This window comes from Sphaerodactylus townsendi, linkage group LG10, assembly GCF_021028975.2.
Source record: "Sphaerodactylus townsendi isolate TG3544 linkage group LG10, MPM_Stown_v2.3, whole genome shotgun sequence".
NCBI lineage: Eukaryota > Metazoa > Chordata > Lepidosauria > Squamata > Sphaerodactylidae > Sphaerodactylus > Sphaerodactylus townsendi.
This window is the reverse complement of record NC_059434.1, coordinates 56,246,098-56,264,691: the sequence shown is the minus strand read 5'-3', so window position 1 is coordinate 56,264,691 and position 18,594 is coordinate 56,246,098. Positions and strand designations below refer to the sequence as shown.

The 18,594-nt window shown below is 40.1% G+C and overlaps 1 protein-coding gene across 2 annotated transcripts in view; it reads right to left on the bottom strand.

Moving 5' to 3' along the window:
- Nucleotides 1–18,530, bottom strand: part of SCLT1 (sodium channel and clathrin linker 1) — a 43,633-nt gene extending 25,103 nt beyond the window's left edge. Inside the window, exons 1-12 of one of the 2 annotated variants that reach the window (XM_048509286.1) lie at nt 18,264–18,530; nt 16,563–16,615; nt 14,164–14,236; nt 13,853–13,908; nt 12,758–12,893; nt 12,088–12,210; nt 11,014–11,079; nt 8,955–9,025; nt 6,300–6,390; nt 6,071–6,162; nt 3,042–3,219; nt 887–985 (exon numbers count right to left, since the gene is read on the bottom strand). In XM_048509286.1, the coding sequence (XP_048365243.1) occupies nt 887–985; nt 3,042–3,219; nt 6,071–6,162; nt 6,300–6,390; nt 8,955–9,025; nt 11,014–11,079; nt 12,088–12,210; nt 12,758–12,893; nt 13,853–13,908; nt 14,164–14,236; nt 16,563–16,588 (1,011 nt within the window). In that variant the 5' untranslated portion in view covers nt 16,589–16,615; nt 18,264–18,530. Of the gene's footprint in view, nt 1–886; nt 986–3,041; nt 3,220–6,070; nt 6,163–6,299; nt 6,391–8,954; nt 9,026–11,013; nt 11,080–12,087; nt 12,211–12,757; nt 12,894–13,852; nt 13,909–14,163; nt 14,237–16,562; nt 16,616–17,747; nt 18,144–18,263 lie in introns of those variants that run through there. The other variant, XM_048509287.1, reaches the window with a different exon arrangement.
- Nucleotides 18,531–18,594: the final 64 nt, after the last annotated feature.

The window sequence follows — 18,594 nt, the reverse complement described above, 5'->3', positions numbered from 1 at the left end:
TAAACTTGCTGGGGGTGGAGGGGGGAAGCAGGAAGGGCTTGCTGGGGGTGAAGGGAGGTGGGGAGAGCTTGCTCTGCCTATGGATCAGAGGATCCATGAGCAGGGAGGCTTTGTGGGGGAGGTGGGGAGAAGATTCGCAGGCAGGAAGGCTTGGTGGGGGTGAGAGTGGGGGAAGGCTGGGAGGGCTTGAACAGCCAAGGAGCAGCGGGATGGAATGCCCTCCACCAATGGGGGAACAAGACTCACTTTGCTCCCTAATTGGTGGAGGGTTCGTTGTTGAAAATTCCATCCCTTAGCGCGTTATTATTGGTAAAATGTTAGCAAAAAAAAGACAACTGTACACAAACAAGCTCTGAGGCTTCTTCGTGTTTCATATGTGGAACAGGAATTTTTACATGAAAAAATACAGCAGAAATTTTTCTACACTACATTATTGGCTTTCTTCTGCATGTTGTGGAGCTGTATGTCCTTCACTTCTGCTCATTAAAAATGCACTATTCCATAATGTTTTAAGTTGGGACGGCAGATATACATCACTGTTAACATTAATAAATCTTAAATATAATCTTGTCAATCCAGTTGTACCTACGATTATTCCACAACTCTTACCAACTACGGCTATAGCCTCATTTACAATGCAGTCAAATGTGATTTATTTGTATTAGCGTTCATTCGAGTGAGCAGAACTCATTCTTTAGAGGGAGCCATAAACTTTCCTGTGTTGTCTCAACCACTAAATAAAGCTATTTAAACTATTCTAACACCAGTCTTCCAGATGGAAATGAACACTGATTAAAATTGCTTTTGAAAGTGATATTCATATTATTCATGCTGCTAAATCTAGAACTGAAAGAAATGGCAGTAAACTATAAGCGTGATGACTCACTTCCTTTCTAGTTCTTGAAGCAGAATCTTGCCATAGCTGAGAAATTGATTCCTTCATATTGGCAATTTCCTCTTCTTTTTGTTTCTCACCTACCATTGCCTGCCATAAAATAAAAGCAGCATAAAATAAAATATCTTTCCATGAAAAACAAGGCAGAATACAATGCCTGGTAGCCAATAGTTGCTACTAAACAGTAAATAACATGACAGCTCCCTAAACGGCTCCATAAATACCATTCTTTCACAAATATATTCAATTACTATTGTCATTTTCTACACTTCTTCATGTGGATCACTATACTAGATCTGCGACAACCTAAGTTTTTTCCAACATTTTCTCCATCAAAAGATGACAGTAAAATACCACAGAAGAAACCCCAGAAGGGATTTCCATGCACATTCTGGTTATGTGCCAAGATAAATTTGGCATACCTGATTTTCTGAGCCTAACTAAATTTGGGCTTGAGATCAGAAAGTGTGTTGAAGCATTCATCCTCTTCCTAGAAACAACACATGTCGTTCCCAGATATAATCTCTTCACCTCACTTGTCAATTTTCTGGTTTTCTGTAGTTTTTAAAACACTATTGTGAGCATAGTTGTGATCCTCTTACAGTTGAGTGATCTAGTCTGACAAATGTCCCAGGTAGGTCGATTCTGCATGGCAAATGTATAGCGGGCTGCAGTCGTTACAAAGGAACCTGCTTTCCTTTTCCACGTTCACATGTGTGCCGTGCAGGCAGTGATTGGAGCCCAGGAAAACAAACTGGGTTGCTTTTGTGCCTTCGCATGGAGGCACTTGTCTTTTAAAAAATATTTCCTGCAACACGTGTAGCTGTGAATGAAAAAAGTATAAAATATTTCCTGCAACACGTGTAGCACAGAAATGAATCCCCACAGCCATGCCAATCATCCCACAATACGATCAACTGAACCTGTGTGCATATGCAACACGCAGAATTTAAAAAAGAAAAAATGGACCTCTCTGTAACGACTGGGCAATAATGAACATATTTGCTGTGGCAGGCAAATTCTCCCTGACTGTGAATGGCATAGTGGAAGGGAGGAAAATAGTGCCTCCTGCCTGGCCATTCACACAGGAGTAGCTCCAACCCAGGATTTTGCAAAAAGATTGCTGGTTTAGCGATTTTCAAAAATCTCCGGCTGAGGAAAATGAAATGGGGCAGACTTGTTTTGGGGACAGGATCTGAGCAAAATCACCCCTGCCAACAGCTTGTATTGTGTCCTACACCTGTTATATTTACCCTGTGTGGGATCCACCATAAGCAATTCAGATTATAATAATATGTGGGATGATCCAACCTCTTACCACATCCTTCCCCTCCTAAATGCTGGCTACTCTTTGCACATAATCCTCTCACTACTAACCTCCTTCCACTTTTAGAAAAAAATCTACAATAGATTAATGAAAAAATGTGATGGCAACAAATAGGCCAGCAGTACTTAACCTTCCTAATGCCGCGACCCTTTAATACAGTTCCTCATGTTGTGGTGACCCCCCAACCATAAAATTATTTGTGTCTCAGTTCCTAAGACCATCGGAAATATGTGTTTTCCGATGGTCTTAGGCGATTCCTGTGAAAGGGTCGTTCGACCCCCAAAGGGGTTGCGACCCACAGGTTGAGAGCCGCTAAAATAGGCACCATGATTCAGATTTTTTAAATGTCTGATAATGGATTGGATCCAACAGATTTGTTCAGTTATTAGAGTGGCACCATCCCCTGAAGTGTCTTGCAGTAGAGGAAACTTCCAATTTTAGCAGAAAGATTTTCAACCAACAAGTGATTTTCTCTCATTAAAATGCATGCTTTAAAGGAAATGGAAGCTGTATTTTGTTGAAATAATAACTTCTGACATGTTTTTGATCGCTCTGCGTAGAATCGTTCAACCTTTTCTGGAAATATGAATTACACCAAATTGAACAGAATTCTCATTTCAAGAAACTGCATAACAATTTTTCAGAAGTTGTAAAAAATACTCAACAATTAACATTTAATACAAGACACAACCATCATTACAATTTAAAAAGCATGAACTTGTAAGTCAGCAAAATGTCTATGTTCTATTTTTGTATGGTTTCATAACAGTGATCCCAAACATAAAAATGGCATAATACTGGTCATACTGCTTTATTTACCTGACTCTTTTGCAAATTGGCTTCTTCTAAGTGCTGCATGATTTCATGGACCTTAGTTACAGCATCATATTTTTCCTGTTCTATATTAGCACATTTCATTTGTAGCTCTGCAATTTCCTTTTCTAGGTTTGTTCTTTCTGTTCTTAGCTCTTGAGAATCTTTGGTAGTTACACGTAACCTGTATATCAAAATGAAGAACTTTTGACTAATTGAAGCGGAATCTGGACAAGACTAAAGCAACAGTTTTCACGTTCCTGTATTACAGTAAAGGAAAGAGGAGCATATCACTGATGCAGTTTATAGCTCCATCCCGGAACGGGCTGCTCATCTCATATAGTCATGCCACTAAACTCTCTAGGTGGAATGGATAATCTGCTTTGCTTCAAAATCCAAGGTGCAGTAATGGCCAGGGATGACATTCATTAACTCCTCCTAGCAAGGTCACATCTTCCCTTTTGATCCCAGATGAAGGGACTTGTCATTTTTACCTTTGCAGCTCTGAGTATTATAACTTGAAAGAAACTTGACATGGGCCTGTGTTTGCTGACTACTTTAAAGTACCAGATGGTATACAAAGCACTAGTCAGATTGCTGGGAACAATTAAACAAATTTAACAAATTAAATCAGCTACATTCACATATCTTCCAGATTCAATTCAAAATAACTGCCATCTTAAACGCCCAAAGTGCTTGGCCAAAATATTGATAAAGATCATCTTCAACGATGACCTTTCACAATATCAAAGGTTGATCAAGAATGGATTTCACATGTTCATCACCTGGGTAACAAGTTAGGACTGCAATAAGCACACAAAGGCCCTGGGATAATAGCTGTTGCTGTAAAGCCCCCAGGCATGAAAGTTCCATCTTAACACCAAGCAAATACAAAACAAGCTAATAATTTAACTAAGCAGTACAGCTGCAAGACCAATCTAAATGTGAATGCAACTTCGAGGTACAGATCGTCTTGGCCGATATAATAAGAGAAAGCGAAAGGATATTGGCAAAATAAAACCTTGTTCCCCATCACCAAAGCTGAATTCACGGTGAACTTCCTAGATTGGGACAGCTCATGTGCATGCTGAAACCCAGCACAACCAGAATTTGGGGTTAATATCTTTCAGTGGTGGACTGAATCCAGCCAACCTCTTCTGCTGCCATCTTTTCACTTTCCAACAGGTGAGCAATAAAATCAAAGCCTAGGCCCTGCAGATCAGTATTGTCTACTCAGACTACCACTGGCTTTTCTTGATCTCAAGCAGAGATTTTCACATCACCTCCTACCTGTTCCTGTTAACTGGAGATGTTTAGGATTAAACTCTGGACCTTCTGCATACAAAGCCAAAACTCACAGCCCCTAACAAAGCCAACTGTCGTCATGTAAACAGACATGTGGATAAGGGGGAACCAGTGGACACTGTCTACTTGGATTTCCAAAAGGCTTTTGACAAAGTTCCTCACCAGAGACTGTTGAGAAAACTCAGCAATGAAGGAATAAGAGGGGAAGTCCTCCTATGGATTAAAAACTGGTTGAGAAACAGGAAACAAAGAGTGGGTGTAAATGGGAAGTTCTCACAATGGAGAGATGTCGGGAGTGGTGTCCCCCAGGGATCCGCTTTGGGACCAGTGCTCTTTAACCTATTCATAAATGACCTGGAAGTAGGGGTGGGTAGCGTGGTGGCCAAGTTTGCAGATGATACCAAATTATGTAGGGTGGTGAGAACCACAAAGGATTGCGAAGAGCTTTAACCGGACCTTGGTAAATTAGGTGAGTGGGCCCAGAAATGGCAAATGCAGTTCAATGTAGCAAAATGTAAAGTGATGCACATAGGGGCAAAAAATCCAAACTTCACATACATGCTACAGGGGTCAGTGCTATCAGTCACAGACCAGGAAAGGGATTTAGGCGTCTTAGTTGATAGTTCCATGGGAACTCAATGCATGGCAGCTGTAAAAAAAGGCAAACTCTATGCTGGGGATCATTAGAAAAGAAATTGATAATAAAGAGCTGCAAAGATTGTCATGCCCTTATATAGAAAGCAGTAGATGCGACAGCACTTGGAGTCCTGTATCCAGTTCTGGTCGCAGCATCTCAAAAAGGATATTGAGGAGATAGAAAAGAGTGTAGAGAAGACAACAAGGATGATTGAGGGACTGGAGCACCTTCCCTATGAGGAGAGGCTGCGAAGCGTTTGGGACTCTTTAGTTTGGAGAGGAGGCGGCTGAGGGGGGATATGATTGAAGTCTACAAAATTATGCATGGGGTAGAAAATGTTGACAGAGAGAAATTTTTTCTCTCTTTCTCACAATACTAGAACCAGGGGGCATTCATTGAAAATGCTGGGGGGAAAAATTAGGACTAATAAAAGGAAACACTTCTTCACGCAACGTGTGATTGGTGTTTGGAATATGCTGCCACAGAGGAGGTGGTGACGGCCACTAACCTGGATAGCTTTAAAAGGGGCTTGGACAGAGTTATGGAGGAGAAGTCGATTTATGGCTACCAATCTTGATCCTCTTGATCTGAGATTGCAAATGCCTTAACAGACCAGGTGATCGGGAGCAACAGCCGCAGAAGGCCATTGCGTTCACATCCTACATGTGAGCTCCCAAAGGCACCTGGTGGGCCACTGTGAGTAGCAGAGAGCTGGACTAGATGGACTTTGGTCTGATCCAGCTGGCTTGTTCTTATGTTCTTATGTTCTTTTTGCTGGTATGTCTATGGATATGAGTGTAGAGACCATTGTATGTGCTGTGTCCCGTGATTTTTTAGATTACAGAGGTAAGAGGTCTTGCATTACAGCATCAAAGTAAAAAACAGAAGCTTACCTGAAAAAAGGTTAGAAACATGGTAATTTACGATAAGAAAAAACCACCACCAACCTAATAGACAAGCTTCTATTAAGCTCTGTTTGAGCACAGAGAACATATAAGCATACAAACAAGAGTACTTATCAGAAAGTTACTTTTTTTTAACAGAAGAACAGGATCTTTGCACTGCTTTTTTGGACTCCAAATCTCAGCCATACCTTGTTTCCAATTGTTTAATGCTAGACTGCAATTGCTGCAGCCGTTTATCTGATGCTTCCTCTCTTTCTTGAGCAGCTCGAACTTCTTCTTCCTGAAAGCCACAAAAATTATTCAAGATGCTTGGGAGATCTGTTGCTCAAATATATGGCACATGAGCCAACAAAATGAAGGCCAATTAATTATTTAAACCTGCAACAAGAGGAACAACCTTAACTTGTCCTGGAATACCTTTTTGTCCATCTGGGTCTGAAAATCCTCGATCAGCTTGGTCATTTCGTCAACTTTTGAAATGGCAGTTCTCAAGTCAAATCTGGATTGCCTGCACACAAATAACATAGATACGCGTCACTATATTTCCCGGATTGTAAGAATACCAGTAGATTCTTCAAACGATCAATCGCCAGAACTGCATCTCCCATTTTAACACTGCTAAGGTATTTGGAAAAAACCTTCAGTTGTACTCTGAAGTATATTCATATCACAAGCCACATTCCAGCATATATTGGCATAGTAAGTGTCCAATGCCAAAAACTATTTGTGGTGGCAAAAACATGGGGTTTTACTATACCCAAATACCCAGAATCTGAAAATGTTTTCACACGAGGCACTAAACATTTAACGTTAATAACTGTTAATGCTGATTGTGTCAGGGGTATTTTGCTATCCCAAGAATGTATCTTGTTATGACAAAGTAAGTGCTCTTCAGGCTATTAAAAAAGGCCATCAGGGAGCGCTGGATTCTTCCAGAGCACTTAATACCATTCCTAGATAAGTGGTTTTTTTCTTTTTAAACAACAAACTTAAAAACCCTTATGTGGATATTTTTGTACCCCAATATGATTTGGGGCTGGGGTAACAAAGAACCCTGATAACAAAAATCAATGGATTTTGGTAGTTGTTTCATACCATGGGGTGTTTTTTTTTTTGTTTACCATGAGAAAACTAAGTAGTTAATCACTATATCTTAGGGACAATATACTAAGAGGAAACATTTCTATAGTTGCTTCTTTATGCTCTTTATGTCACAAAAATACAGCTAAGATAGAAATTCACATTAGCAAGGATTTTAAAAGCAATTTTGTCATTAAAAAACCTGTTCCCAACATAAAGCAAAATATTTATACTGAATCAGTGAAAAGTCTATCACTAATCTATTTTGTTTCTGAGGGTCACCCGATATGCAGTGGTAGTAAGATTACTACTAGGAACTGTTGCTATGTGGCAGGAACTACATGTAAGTACTACGGTATTTGCAAGTGGCTTTTTTTGCTGTCAAGTCACAACTGACTTATGGCGTTCATGTAGGGTTTTCAAAGCAAGAGACATTTGAAGGTTTGCCATTGTCTGCCTCTGTGTCACGACCCTACTATTCCTTGGAGGTATCCCATCCAAATATTAGCCAGAATCAGGGCTGAGAGTACAATAGGACCAAGGACACCCTGCAAGTTTGCAAGTTTCCATAGCACAACTGGGAATGTGAACCTGGGTTTCCCTGGTCTTGGTCAGACACCACTATACACCATGCTGGTTCTCTTTGCAAGTGGCTCATCTCATAGAAAATCTTCCCTATAGCTTCTGTTGTTCACAGGGAAGCATAGCATGAATTTGGATATTTTCTGTCTAGCAAGCCCAGACATATATTAAAGTAGGTCTGAGCAATGTCAAAGAAAGCAGCTATCGACAGCTACCACTGCATAATATATGAAGCCTGCCTTGTTATTTGTGGGGGGGGAAAGCTGTACATACACAGCATGACAAAGGAAGGCATTCAGTTCTATTAGAAAGTGTTTACCAGAATGTATGGCCTTCAGCAAATATTTATTGTTGTTATTTGCATCCTTAAAGTATTATTTTCAAATATCTATACAATGCTTAATAGGGTTACATAATTTTATAGCAATTTCCATACATAGTTTAAAAAATCCATCAGATATGCACTAAGCCACTATGTTTCTGCACTTAACTTCATTGTATAAATAAAACCATTATACTAAAATATTTAAAATATTTATTCATTCTCCTTCAATGCTACTTATGCAACAAAAAGCTCCAAAGACGGTGGCGATCAATTATTTATGCATGTATTTTTCTGACTAATACAGAATATTCTAATTGCACTTTCAATTTCAAGTGTAATTTTAAAATCTACCTAAAGTCAACTCCAAAAGGACCGCAAAATGTAATTCTTCTATAAAGGTAAGAATTTTATTCTCAAAATTTATCACTGTGCAAATTTTCTTTGTTAAACCCCTCATACATGCAAAGCAGACAATAAAACGATAAGGAAATAACTATTATAAAATTATACAGCTGAATATATTGTAGTATTTTATGTGTACTAAAACACCGGCAGTTTTTGAAGAAAGAACAAAGGGACAGATATGCTCCTGTAACCTGAACACGCAGCAGACAATCTGAGTGCACACATATACGTTCCATACTTCACATACCACACATATAATACACTCTCAGGCACACCCATGAACAAGGATAGTAAAGAGGTCCTTTTCGTCCACTCTCAAAGGTGTAGGAAGATGTGTGTGTGTGTGCAAGCAAATATTTTAAACAATATGCTCATTTTGCAAGTTATCCTGTTACAGATTCTTTATCAAATAGGGTTAAAAGTAACTGGGGGAGCATTTTCAATATGAGAAAACCAGGAAAAAAGGATTAAACACTTCCATTTCCTAATCTACCCACAATTATTTAGTCTATGCTGGGAGTTCTAATCATCATGTATAGCTTAATGCCAAGGTCAGGACAATTATCTCCAGATACACTAATAACCATAATTGGTATACAATTGATGGCATGTAAATAATACTAGCTTAATGAAGCTAAGAATTATTACAAAATGCAAAGTTTTAGAAGTCTCATTTCTACCTCAGTTGCTTACGCTGTTGTTCCAGTTCTACATTCTGTTCCTTTACAGTCTTTAGAAATAGTTGATTTACCTACAAGAAAAAAAGTTTTAAAATACATTTCTTACCATATTATGTCAAAATAGGTCATATTTTATACTGCAACAAGCATATTCTTTGACACCAAGTCCAACTCCAGATGTTACTTTTTAATGGTCATGTATACACATCTGAGGCCCTTTCCGCATGGGCCAAAAACGACGGCCTGGGGGCGGTAAAAACGCCGCCCCTGGGCCGCCGTTCACACAGGTGGCACTGCTGCAACGCAGCAGCGCCAACCTGACTGCGCTTCCTTCCCCCCAGGGCGGCGTCAGGCCGCCCTAAACAACAACCCTTTAAAGGGTTGTTGTTGGGGGGAAAGCGTCTTCCCGGCGGTGCGGTGCGAACCGCGCCGCCGGGAACACGCTGTCTCCCTGGCCCGTCCCACTCACCTTGTCCCCGTCGTCGCCTGCTGGCCGTCGAAGCCCCGCCCACGCTGTCCTCCGACCCCTGGAGGTCGGAGGGCAGCGTGGGCGGGGCTTCGACGGCCAGCAGGCGACGACGGGGACAAGGTGAGTGGGACGGGCCAGGGAGAAGAGGCGGCTCCGTGCGGAGCCGCCTGCCGTTTGCCGGCCTCTGCTGCGGCCGCTCGCATGCGTGCATGCGAACGGCCTTCGCCTCCACGCCGGCGGAATTCTCGCCGGCGTGGAGGCGACAGGGAGGCCGTGCGGAAACGGCCTGAGTGTTTTGAAGCAATAATGTAACATTTAAAAATCTGCTCTATTTTGACTACTGATTCTTCTAAGACCTATGCTCAGCCTTTACCATTTGACAACTTGACTATGGCTATATCCACCTAACTAATATTTTTCATTTTAAGCCTCATATTTATCTCTAAAACCTAGCTGTTTGCATAATTTGGCCTACCCCTTGGAAATGTATCATTTTCTTCCTACTGCTTTTATATCCAAAATAAACAACTCCCTCCATGTATTGGTTTAATATGAACAGAACTGCCTTTATTCACTTTGGATAGTTCCACTCAAACTCTCTGTTCCCATTATACTAACTGAAGCTCATTCCGTAAAGCCCAGATCATCTAACATGCCTGTAGCAGGGGAGAGAAAGAGAACAAAAATTGTAAACCAATGCTATAGCATAAAAATTGTAAACCAATAAAATTATGTTCGACAATTATGGTGTTATTTCACATACAGAAGCAGTATGTCACATCCAGTGGTGGGATTCAGCAGGTTCGCACCACTTTGGTAGAACCGGTTGTTAAAATGGTGCTTGTAAACAACCAGTGGTTAAATTATTTGAATCCCACCACCAGAACCTATTGTTAAATTGTTTGAATCCCACCACGGGTCACATCCTGACTTTATCTTCTAGAGGAACTATCATGTCATACCAAGCAGTGTCCTGGTCAGGGTGTGAAGGGGAGGAACATAAGACAGCCCCAACAGTGGCTACACCACTGATGGCAAACCTTGTGGACTCAGTGTGTCAAAAAATCGGAAAATGTCTAACTTTACTGTGCTGGCATGTCACACCACCCCCTGAAAAAAACAGAGGCAATTCTTTACATATTCATGTAATCACCAATCATAAGTCTGAGGATGGCAGATCATGTGCTGATATGGATGGTGAGAATCTATTTTGGGTGGTGCAGAGTCGCATATTTCTTATATTTTTGTTTCTTCAGTTTCTTTTGTAATGCAGTCTTTTTTCCTTAAAGCTACAGGCATGGTTTCTATTATTTGAGGGTAATTCCAAATAATTTTTAATTTCCATATTTTTCAGTAAACTTGGGGCTTTCTCAGGTTTGTAGAAATATTTGTTTTGTCTATTCATTGCTCCACTCTCTGGATTTAATTATCCACAGATTTGGCCACATTGAGAGTCCCATATATTAATGGGATATTAGAAGTGTCCAGAATATGTTCTGGGAATGTCTGCAACTGCTTTGTCTTCCTCTAATGAGCATCTGGATGACCTAAGCTAAAAAAATCATATAATGTTCAGAATTTTTCACTTACTGACTCTGTTTTTTCATTGGCTAAATGCAGTTTCTTTGTTAGCTGCTGAAAGCTTGTCAATTGACCCTACAAAAGAAGATGCACAGCATGTAATTACAATGTAAAGAATGTATCACCCTATATAAATCTTTATGCTAAATATCTAAGTATGATTATTACAGATGAAACCATTAGACAGATATTTCAGAGAAAACACAACTGAGGCACATTCCATACAGAGTTGCTGTAGATTTTTATGGGTCTGAGCTTTGGAGGAGGGTGCCTATGGGCCCTTTCATCTTTGCTCACCTTTCTCTTGTGTACCTGAGACCAGTGGAAAGCAACTTAATTCTAACAGTACCAGCAAAGCTAAAGAGTCAGAGCTGTGTTCCATTCACTATGCTTCCTAGCAGGATTATCTCAAAAGCCCTAACAATATTGAAGGTGTGAGTCCCATTTCCTGATGGCTCATTGGAGATGGCAATAGAGGAGAACTGCCACATTTCTGTTAGACACACCACCACTGCTGTGGCTAAAAGGAATCCAAGAGTAATATTCTGCTTCTTTCAGTGTGGCTGTAATTTGGGTTGAGGCAAGACTACAGGGGCCTCTGGGCTAGGCACCTGTGCTTCAGGAGGCAACCCAGCTTATGGCAGTTGCTCCACACCTGCCTGACACTATACTGCCCTTGTATCTGCAGTGGAAGTGGGTTCTGTGTCAGTCAGTGCCATGCAGCCAACACTGGCCATGATTCCATCCCCCTACTGTTCAGAATGCAGGCATGTAGGCTTTGTGAAAAACTATTCAAAGGGAGGGGCTGGGACATAACCAATGTAATTCTTCAACTTCATGCATGTCAATTCCACCAGAACCAACAATTCTTGGACTTTTTTTAGATACTTAAAGAACTGAGTAAATCAACAGTGGAATCATATGACTACCCAAAGATGGACCAAAATCTGATGCTCTAAGATAACAAACATATGCCACTTCTAACATCTGGTTTTCAAAATGTATCAGATGCTTTATACATTTAAATGAAAGTTAGATAAAGATGCTGTACTGAAAAACAAAGATCAATAGAAATGGCATTACCTTTTGCTTCTGGCTTTCAGCAATATGGATTTGGGCTTCTGTCATTTGCTTATGGAATGTCTGCTGCAGCTGCTCCAGTTCCTGTGAAGCTGTGCGCCAAAGTTCTAATGCATGCTCCTTTTCCTGCAAAAATTAAAAACTAGTTGAGTATCCAAGAAAGCAACTTTACTTCCATTTTGTAATTACGTTCTTGTTCAGAAAGTGGGCAGCACAGACTTCCTTATTTATAGAATATACACTGACTTCAGAGAAAAATCACTCTGCTTCCTACAAAAATGATGTTTCTCTGCTTCCCATGCATGTACTGGCTATGTGTCCTCTTTAAGAAGCAGCAAAATATTAATCGTAAGAAACATTTCTATGCATTTGCATTTTTTAAATTTTTAGAATTTTGCCCATCTTTGCTGCCACTCAAGGGGAACCCAGAGTTTACTGTTCCATCTCCAAGACATTGAAGAACTTAGCTTGGGAGGTGTACTGAACTTCACAGACTTGACATTAGCTTGTAAGTCCTGCAATTAAAAGCTTGTTTAACCATTTTTTTAAAAGAAGCTATGCATATGACCTCTGGCAAAAAAAGGATGCTTTCACAGATAGAGGATTTAATAGAGCAATCTGGCATTCAAAAGAGACAGTCAAAGTAATAAGGAAATATAAATGTTTAACTCACTTTATTTGCAAGCTGTAACTGTTCTTGCAGGTTTTGTACTAGGTTTTCATCCATAAAAATAACATCTCTTGAAGGAGAACCAGATGGTAGAGTCTCTAAATGCCTTTCAACAGCCTCCTTCAGTTCTTCATGCAACCTGTAAGCAGAGGAATAATCAATTGCTTTCAACATAGTGAGCATAGCTTATTTGTATCTGCTAACTGAACATCAGCTACAAATGAAATACTTTTCAAGTTTATAATTATTGAAATTTTTTGTAAGTTATAAGCATATAGAGACATGCAGGAGGCATGTGCAAGAACTGAAAACATATTTATGACAGTATTATTGTAGAGATACCTGCAGATACCTTATTGACCATGATTTTAACATAGCACAGAAATAATTAATGTGCCTACAAGCAGCTATTTGAATATAGTAACTTCTACTGTGTGTCAAAGAAATAAGCTGAAAGTCATCCCAGTAGTAACAACTGTTCCTAGGGAAGTTGACGCAGAGGCACCAGGTCAGCACATGGATCTCATCCATATAGTCTGTGGAAATATAGCCCACAACCATAGGCACTGGATCATTTTTGCCTTTGCAAAACAATAGCAGAAGATTGTGCTGTCAAGAAAATGCTGAGGGCATCACAGTGCCAATTTTCTGTTCTGCTCTTACTGAAGTGAATTCCTCTTCTCTTACTATACTCAGATGCTGTGTGTTTTGCTGTTGGTTCCGAAAGCAGGATTCACTGTTAATAGCCAAAGGAAGACAAAAGCTATGGGAAGGGAGATTTCTCCAGGATAAAAGAGTGCTATTGGACTGTCATCTATTCATTCAGCTTGAAACAACTATTTTCAGTAGTGTGGTTTAAAAGCCAATGATCGTATGAACAAACTTACATTGGTTTTTAAACCACACTACTGCTTTTATGCCTACGTTTTATATGCTTGATTAAAAATTAAAGGTAAAGTTAAACCTGTTAAACTCCTATTTTTATGCAATGGAATATCTGAACTAAGGTGACATTTTATCAAATTCTTCTCAAAACAATATTTGTTTTACTTTAGATCACAGAACATGAGTAGAACATGTATTGATAAGTGAACCTACCTTTCATTTTCTTTGGTGACTTGTCCAAGTTTTAGTCTCATTTTGCCCATCTGTTCCTAAAGGGAGTCACACAGGACAGGTAAGCATTTTAATAGGTTCTAAGAGCTCGGATCACATACAGTAAAACGAAGAAGAGAACCAAAACCACAAAGATGCTTCAGTATCAATAAAAAAAGAGGACAATTTACAATGCAGTAGCAAGAAAACAAGATTTAGTATGTTTAACATTAAAAACACTTTCATTTGAAAAGATCCTAAACTTTTAGTCTTCACTGTCTTGCTGGTTTACTATTTCTATGTAGAACTCATACCTGACAGTACCGTAGTTGTTCGTTCATTTCTTCCAAATGTTTATCATATTGAATAAGCAGAGGGGATAATATGCTAAAAAGAAATATAAAATTAAGTTGTCAGTTATGCCAACTGAACCAATAACTGTTGATATTCAAAATAATGTGCTTTCTTGTACTAACTTTTACACAAAACAAGAATATGACAAGAAGAGTACAATATTTACGTTGCCTTGGCTTGGGATAGTCCAGGCTAATCTGATCTTGTCAGATCTCAAAGGGTAACCCAGGCACGTATTTGGATGGGAGACCTCTAAGGATAGAGGCAGGCATTGGCACACTGCCTTTGAATGTCTGTTATGTTGAAATCCAATCCAAGAAACAATGTTTACATACTAAGAACAATCCTACCAAATGTCGGTAACGTGTGGAAATATTTTACTAATCTGAGTCCATTGCTTATCTCTTCTTGGTGTGTTCATGGCAAGCCTCTTACTTTTCTAATATTTATTCCCCTTACAATAGGTATCACTCTTGCACCTGACATGTGATTTCCTTAGCAAACACCATGTATGTTTTCTAAGCAAATCCCACCCCCAGCCTTCAAAATGCAAGTGCTGAAAAGAAAACACTCAGGGCTGACTTTGCACTCTAACAGGAGTGGCAAGCTTAATGACTCCTCCTTTCCTCAGGGTGGAGACAAAGGGTGGTGCTAAGGGAGAAGGTATTGGTCAGGTATTCTCTTGAATTTGGGGCACTATATTTTCAGTTTCAATTACCAATTAAATTTTAATGGTCAATGACCAGAACAGTACACAAAACAGAAATAATAATAAATCAATTGCTATCAAGGAAACCAGCATTATACATTTCTAGAATAGTACAGTATATACAACCTTACCCACGCGTAACTGAATACTATGCAAATCAGACAATCTCTCAGATTTTAAAACCTGGAAGAAAATTGTAACATTCCCCCTTTTGGGAGAAATATTTTTCTAAAAACCTACAGAGCTGACAGAATACGTAGTGTGCTGCGGCCTAGAATCCAGCTGCCTCCCACATTTTCCTGTATTTACATACGAGTGCACAGAACCGAGCTACAATGCCTGTGATTTGGTGATCTCTGCCCAGTAGCAAATGGTCCAGTTTACACTAGTAATTTCTTCCAGACAATCTGGACAGCAGAAGGCATATACTTTTGTTGCGAAACTTTTGATAAAAAGAACATTTTAAAAAACATACGTTCAATTGTATCAATTTTTTAAAGGGCAGGCGCAAAGCATCTTCTCATATGGAAGAAGGCAAACAATTACTTCTAGCTAGGGCAAACACTCTCCCCATGGTGCTGACTTCCAGAAAATATAGATAAGCTGCTGAACTAACCTTATATCTTAAGTTGTCCAGAGACAAGTACCCTGGTGAGATCATTATGTCTGTTTGCTACTTTGTATCATAGACTACCTGTTTAACTAATGCTCTTGCCCACTCAAGTGCCAAATCTAAAATGGCGGGGGGGAGGGGGGAGTTCTCATTTTTTGAAGAACACACAATCTATGCCAGCTAGATTGTAAATTACCTTGGAGAATTAACAGAAACAGCCCTTAAGGGTTTACAGATTGAGAACCTGTAACTAGTCCAAGGTCCTCAAGTGAGCAGAGTGGTGATTCAAACGTAAGGCTCCCAGATCCCAGTCTGAAAATCTAACCACTACACTGCACTAGCTTTAATGGCCTGGACCCCATAAGTCTTCTCTAAAAGGCCCCAATACATCTAAAAATGTCCCTTTCCCCTACCTCTATCCTTTACTGACTGTAACCATGATTTGAATCTTGGCAAAACTGTTACGGTTGTCTAAAAATAGCCACAGAAGGCATCTGTTTCTTAAAAGCTACAGGAGCCTCACTGTATATTTTTAAAATTTCAAACTTATCTGAAAACCTGGGGCTTTTCTCAGGTTTGTAGAAAGATATGTATGGCCTATTCATGGTTCTAGTCTTTAGAGGTTATAGTCTTTAGATTGGAGTATCCACACACAGGGTCACACTGAGAAATAGATTTATTTATCTGGAGGATTACATAGATAAACTATTTATGCTTGCCAGTTTAGAATCAAGCTTTAACATTTGAACTGAACAGGTTTGCTTAGAAATACATTGATAAAGAATTTAGTTCTACTACAAGTCGTGAGACAGTCTCTTTTCAACAATGTAATTACACATTTATCATACTGCACATAGAAACTTCTTTCAGATACATATGGTTAGAATCAAAATGAAATATAACCAAATAGTTTTCAGGCATAAAAATGAAATCTAAGTTGCTGTTTGAACAAAAAATACATCAGTTAAACCATATTCATTGTAACCACATTCATATTTAACTGAAATTGAATTAGAATATCATGTAAACCTCTTTACCTTTGGTCTGTCAGCCAGGACTCCATGGTATTATCAGTTCCAAAGGTATTTTTCTAAAACAGAGCAAGCTTGATTTAATATACACATGCTGTCAAACTGAATAATTTTAACCTTTTACATTTAATTTCATATCTAAATATTTTGCCAAACAGCTCCATATGGACCAGATCAAATCCCTCGAACGCAAGTATACGTCCTGTTTTTTGCACAAAAAGATGCTGTTCCATGCTGATTCAATTCATCTTGGAATCTTTTTAAATTTACAAATACATTGACTCTTTTACAGTAAAAAAAATGCTTCCTCCTAATTTATGCATGAAGCGAGGATTATACACATGGTAAATTATCATCAGAAATCAAAACAGAGTATAATATATCAAGCAGTTTATTTGTTCATTTATACCATACTATTTTCCCCAATGGATACGCAAACCCTTTGAAGTAGATTAGGCTGGGTGTGTGACTGGACCAAGATTACCCAGTGAGCTTCCATAACAGACTAGAGATTCGAACGGATTGTAATCCAACATTCTAACCCAGTGATCCCAATGCAGTGTCTATTAGCACCATGGCACCAGTCAACACCTTTCCAGGGATCTGCCAATTGTTGTTAAAAAGTAGTCGGGGACAAATGCTTTTTGAGTATTTTACTGTTTATGGTACAACGTAGATAGTTACGTTATGTAAAGTACTCCACTTGTATAAAGAACAGACTGATTATCTAAAAACAGTGTGATTTGATAGAGATTAAACTTGATTGGGCTGCATGGCTAAAATGCTTATTGTACCTTACTGGAAATACCTTACTGGACATCATCAGATCTTCGTAATTTAAAAGTATGTTTTTAGTTCAGGTGGAAGTTGATAACATAATATACGCAAAACTTACTGTCCTACCAAACTAAACTAATTTTATAACTTAGCATATAAAATGGTAGTATTTGACATGCAGATGGAATACTTTAGTTTTGGACAAGCAAATTACAAATACACTCAAAACTTGAGTGAAAACTGCAACAGATGACCTCTATGCTATCACAGCACATGAACCTGATATTTAGTTAGAAAGAACTAAGTTCTCAATTAAACGATCAGTTTTTCTGAGGCTTTGATGCAATTTCTACCTCACCACCATCTGATCCTTTTTCTCCCCCCATAAGGTACAGCAATAAGCTATTTTCTCACCAAGTAAATGTGTCACAATAGTTTGAGGGAAAGTTGAAAAGGCCAATTGCATTAGGTCAAAAAATCAACAAATGGCATGCAACTGTTGAGAAGCGATGAAAGCCCTGCATGCTCCCCTTTATGAAAAGTAGATAATTCTTCTAGGTGCTGAAATACTTTTTGGATTCATGTCCGCAGCATGCCCACTTTCAGCTTAATCCAGAGTGGGCTGGAGGGAGGTGTGGGACGGTGCCATCCTGGGGCCGCCCCGCTCCCTCCAAAGGGCTTTCCCGCAGCGTGGGATGTCCAGAAAAGTAAACATAACATTGACCAGAAATCCCCCATGGGGGAAATAGAGATCCGAAAATCAGAGCTTGGCTTGAGGTTAGCTGGGAAGTGGAGGCCAATTTAAGGAGGTCTTTTCTTCCTCGGCTGTCTGAGCAGAACCATATTTTAAAAGGAGTTAGCTCCACCCCCCTGGGGAACACCATGGCCGAGATTCCCCCTTCCCTGGCGACCTCCTACTCGCCGACTTACCCGATGCGAGAGGAGCAGCCGCCGGGTCGGGAAACGGGCGGGCGGGCGGGCGGGCGGGGGACACAATTGACGCCGGCCACCAAGCCACAAGGGACAGAGCGACCGCGTCGGCAGTTCAGGCCCCCGCCCCGACGACAATGCGCGGAGGGGCGGAGCCGAGCAGCGCGGGGCTCAGGGGCGGAGGAAGACGGGCCCGGGGACCGCTACAAACGGCCGGACCGACGCTGGGCCTGAGTCGCAGGGCGTGGCCGGATCCGAGCGGGCCGGCTCAATGGCGGGCCGGGCCCGCGAAAGCTCAAGGGGGTGGGGCGCAGAGTGGGAGGCGGGCCTA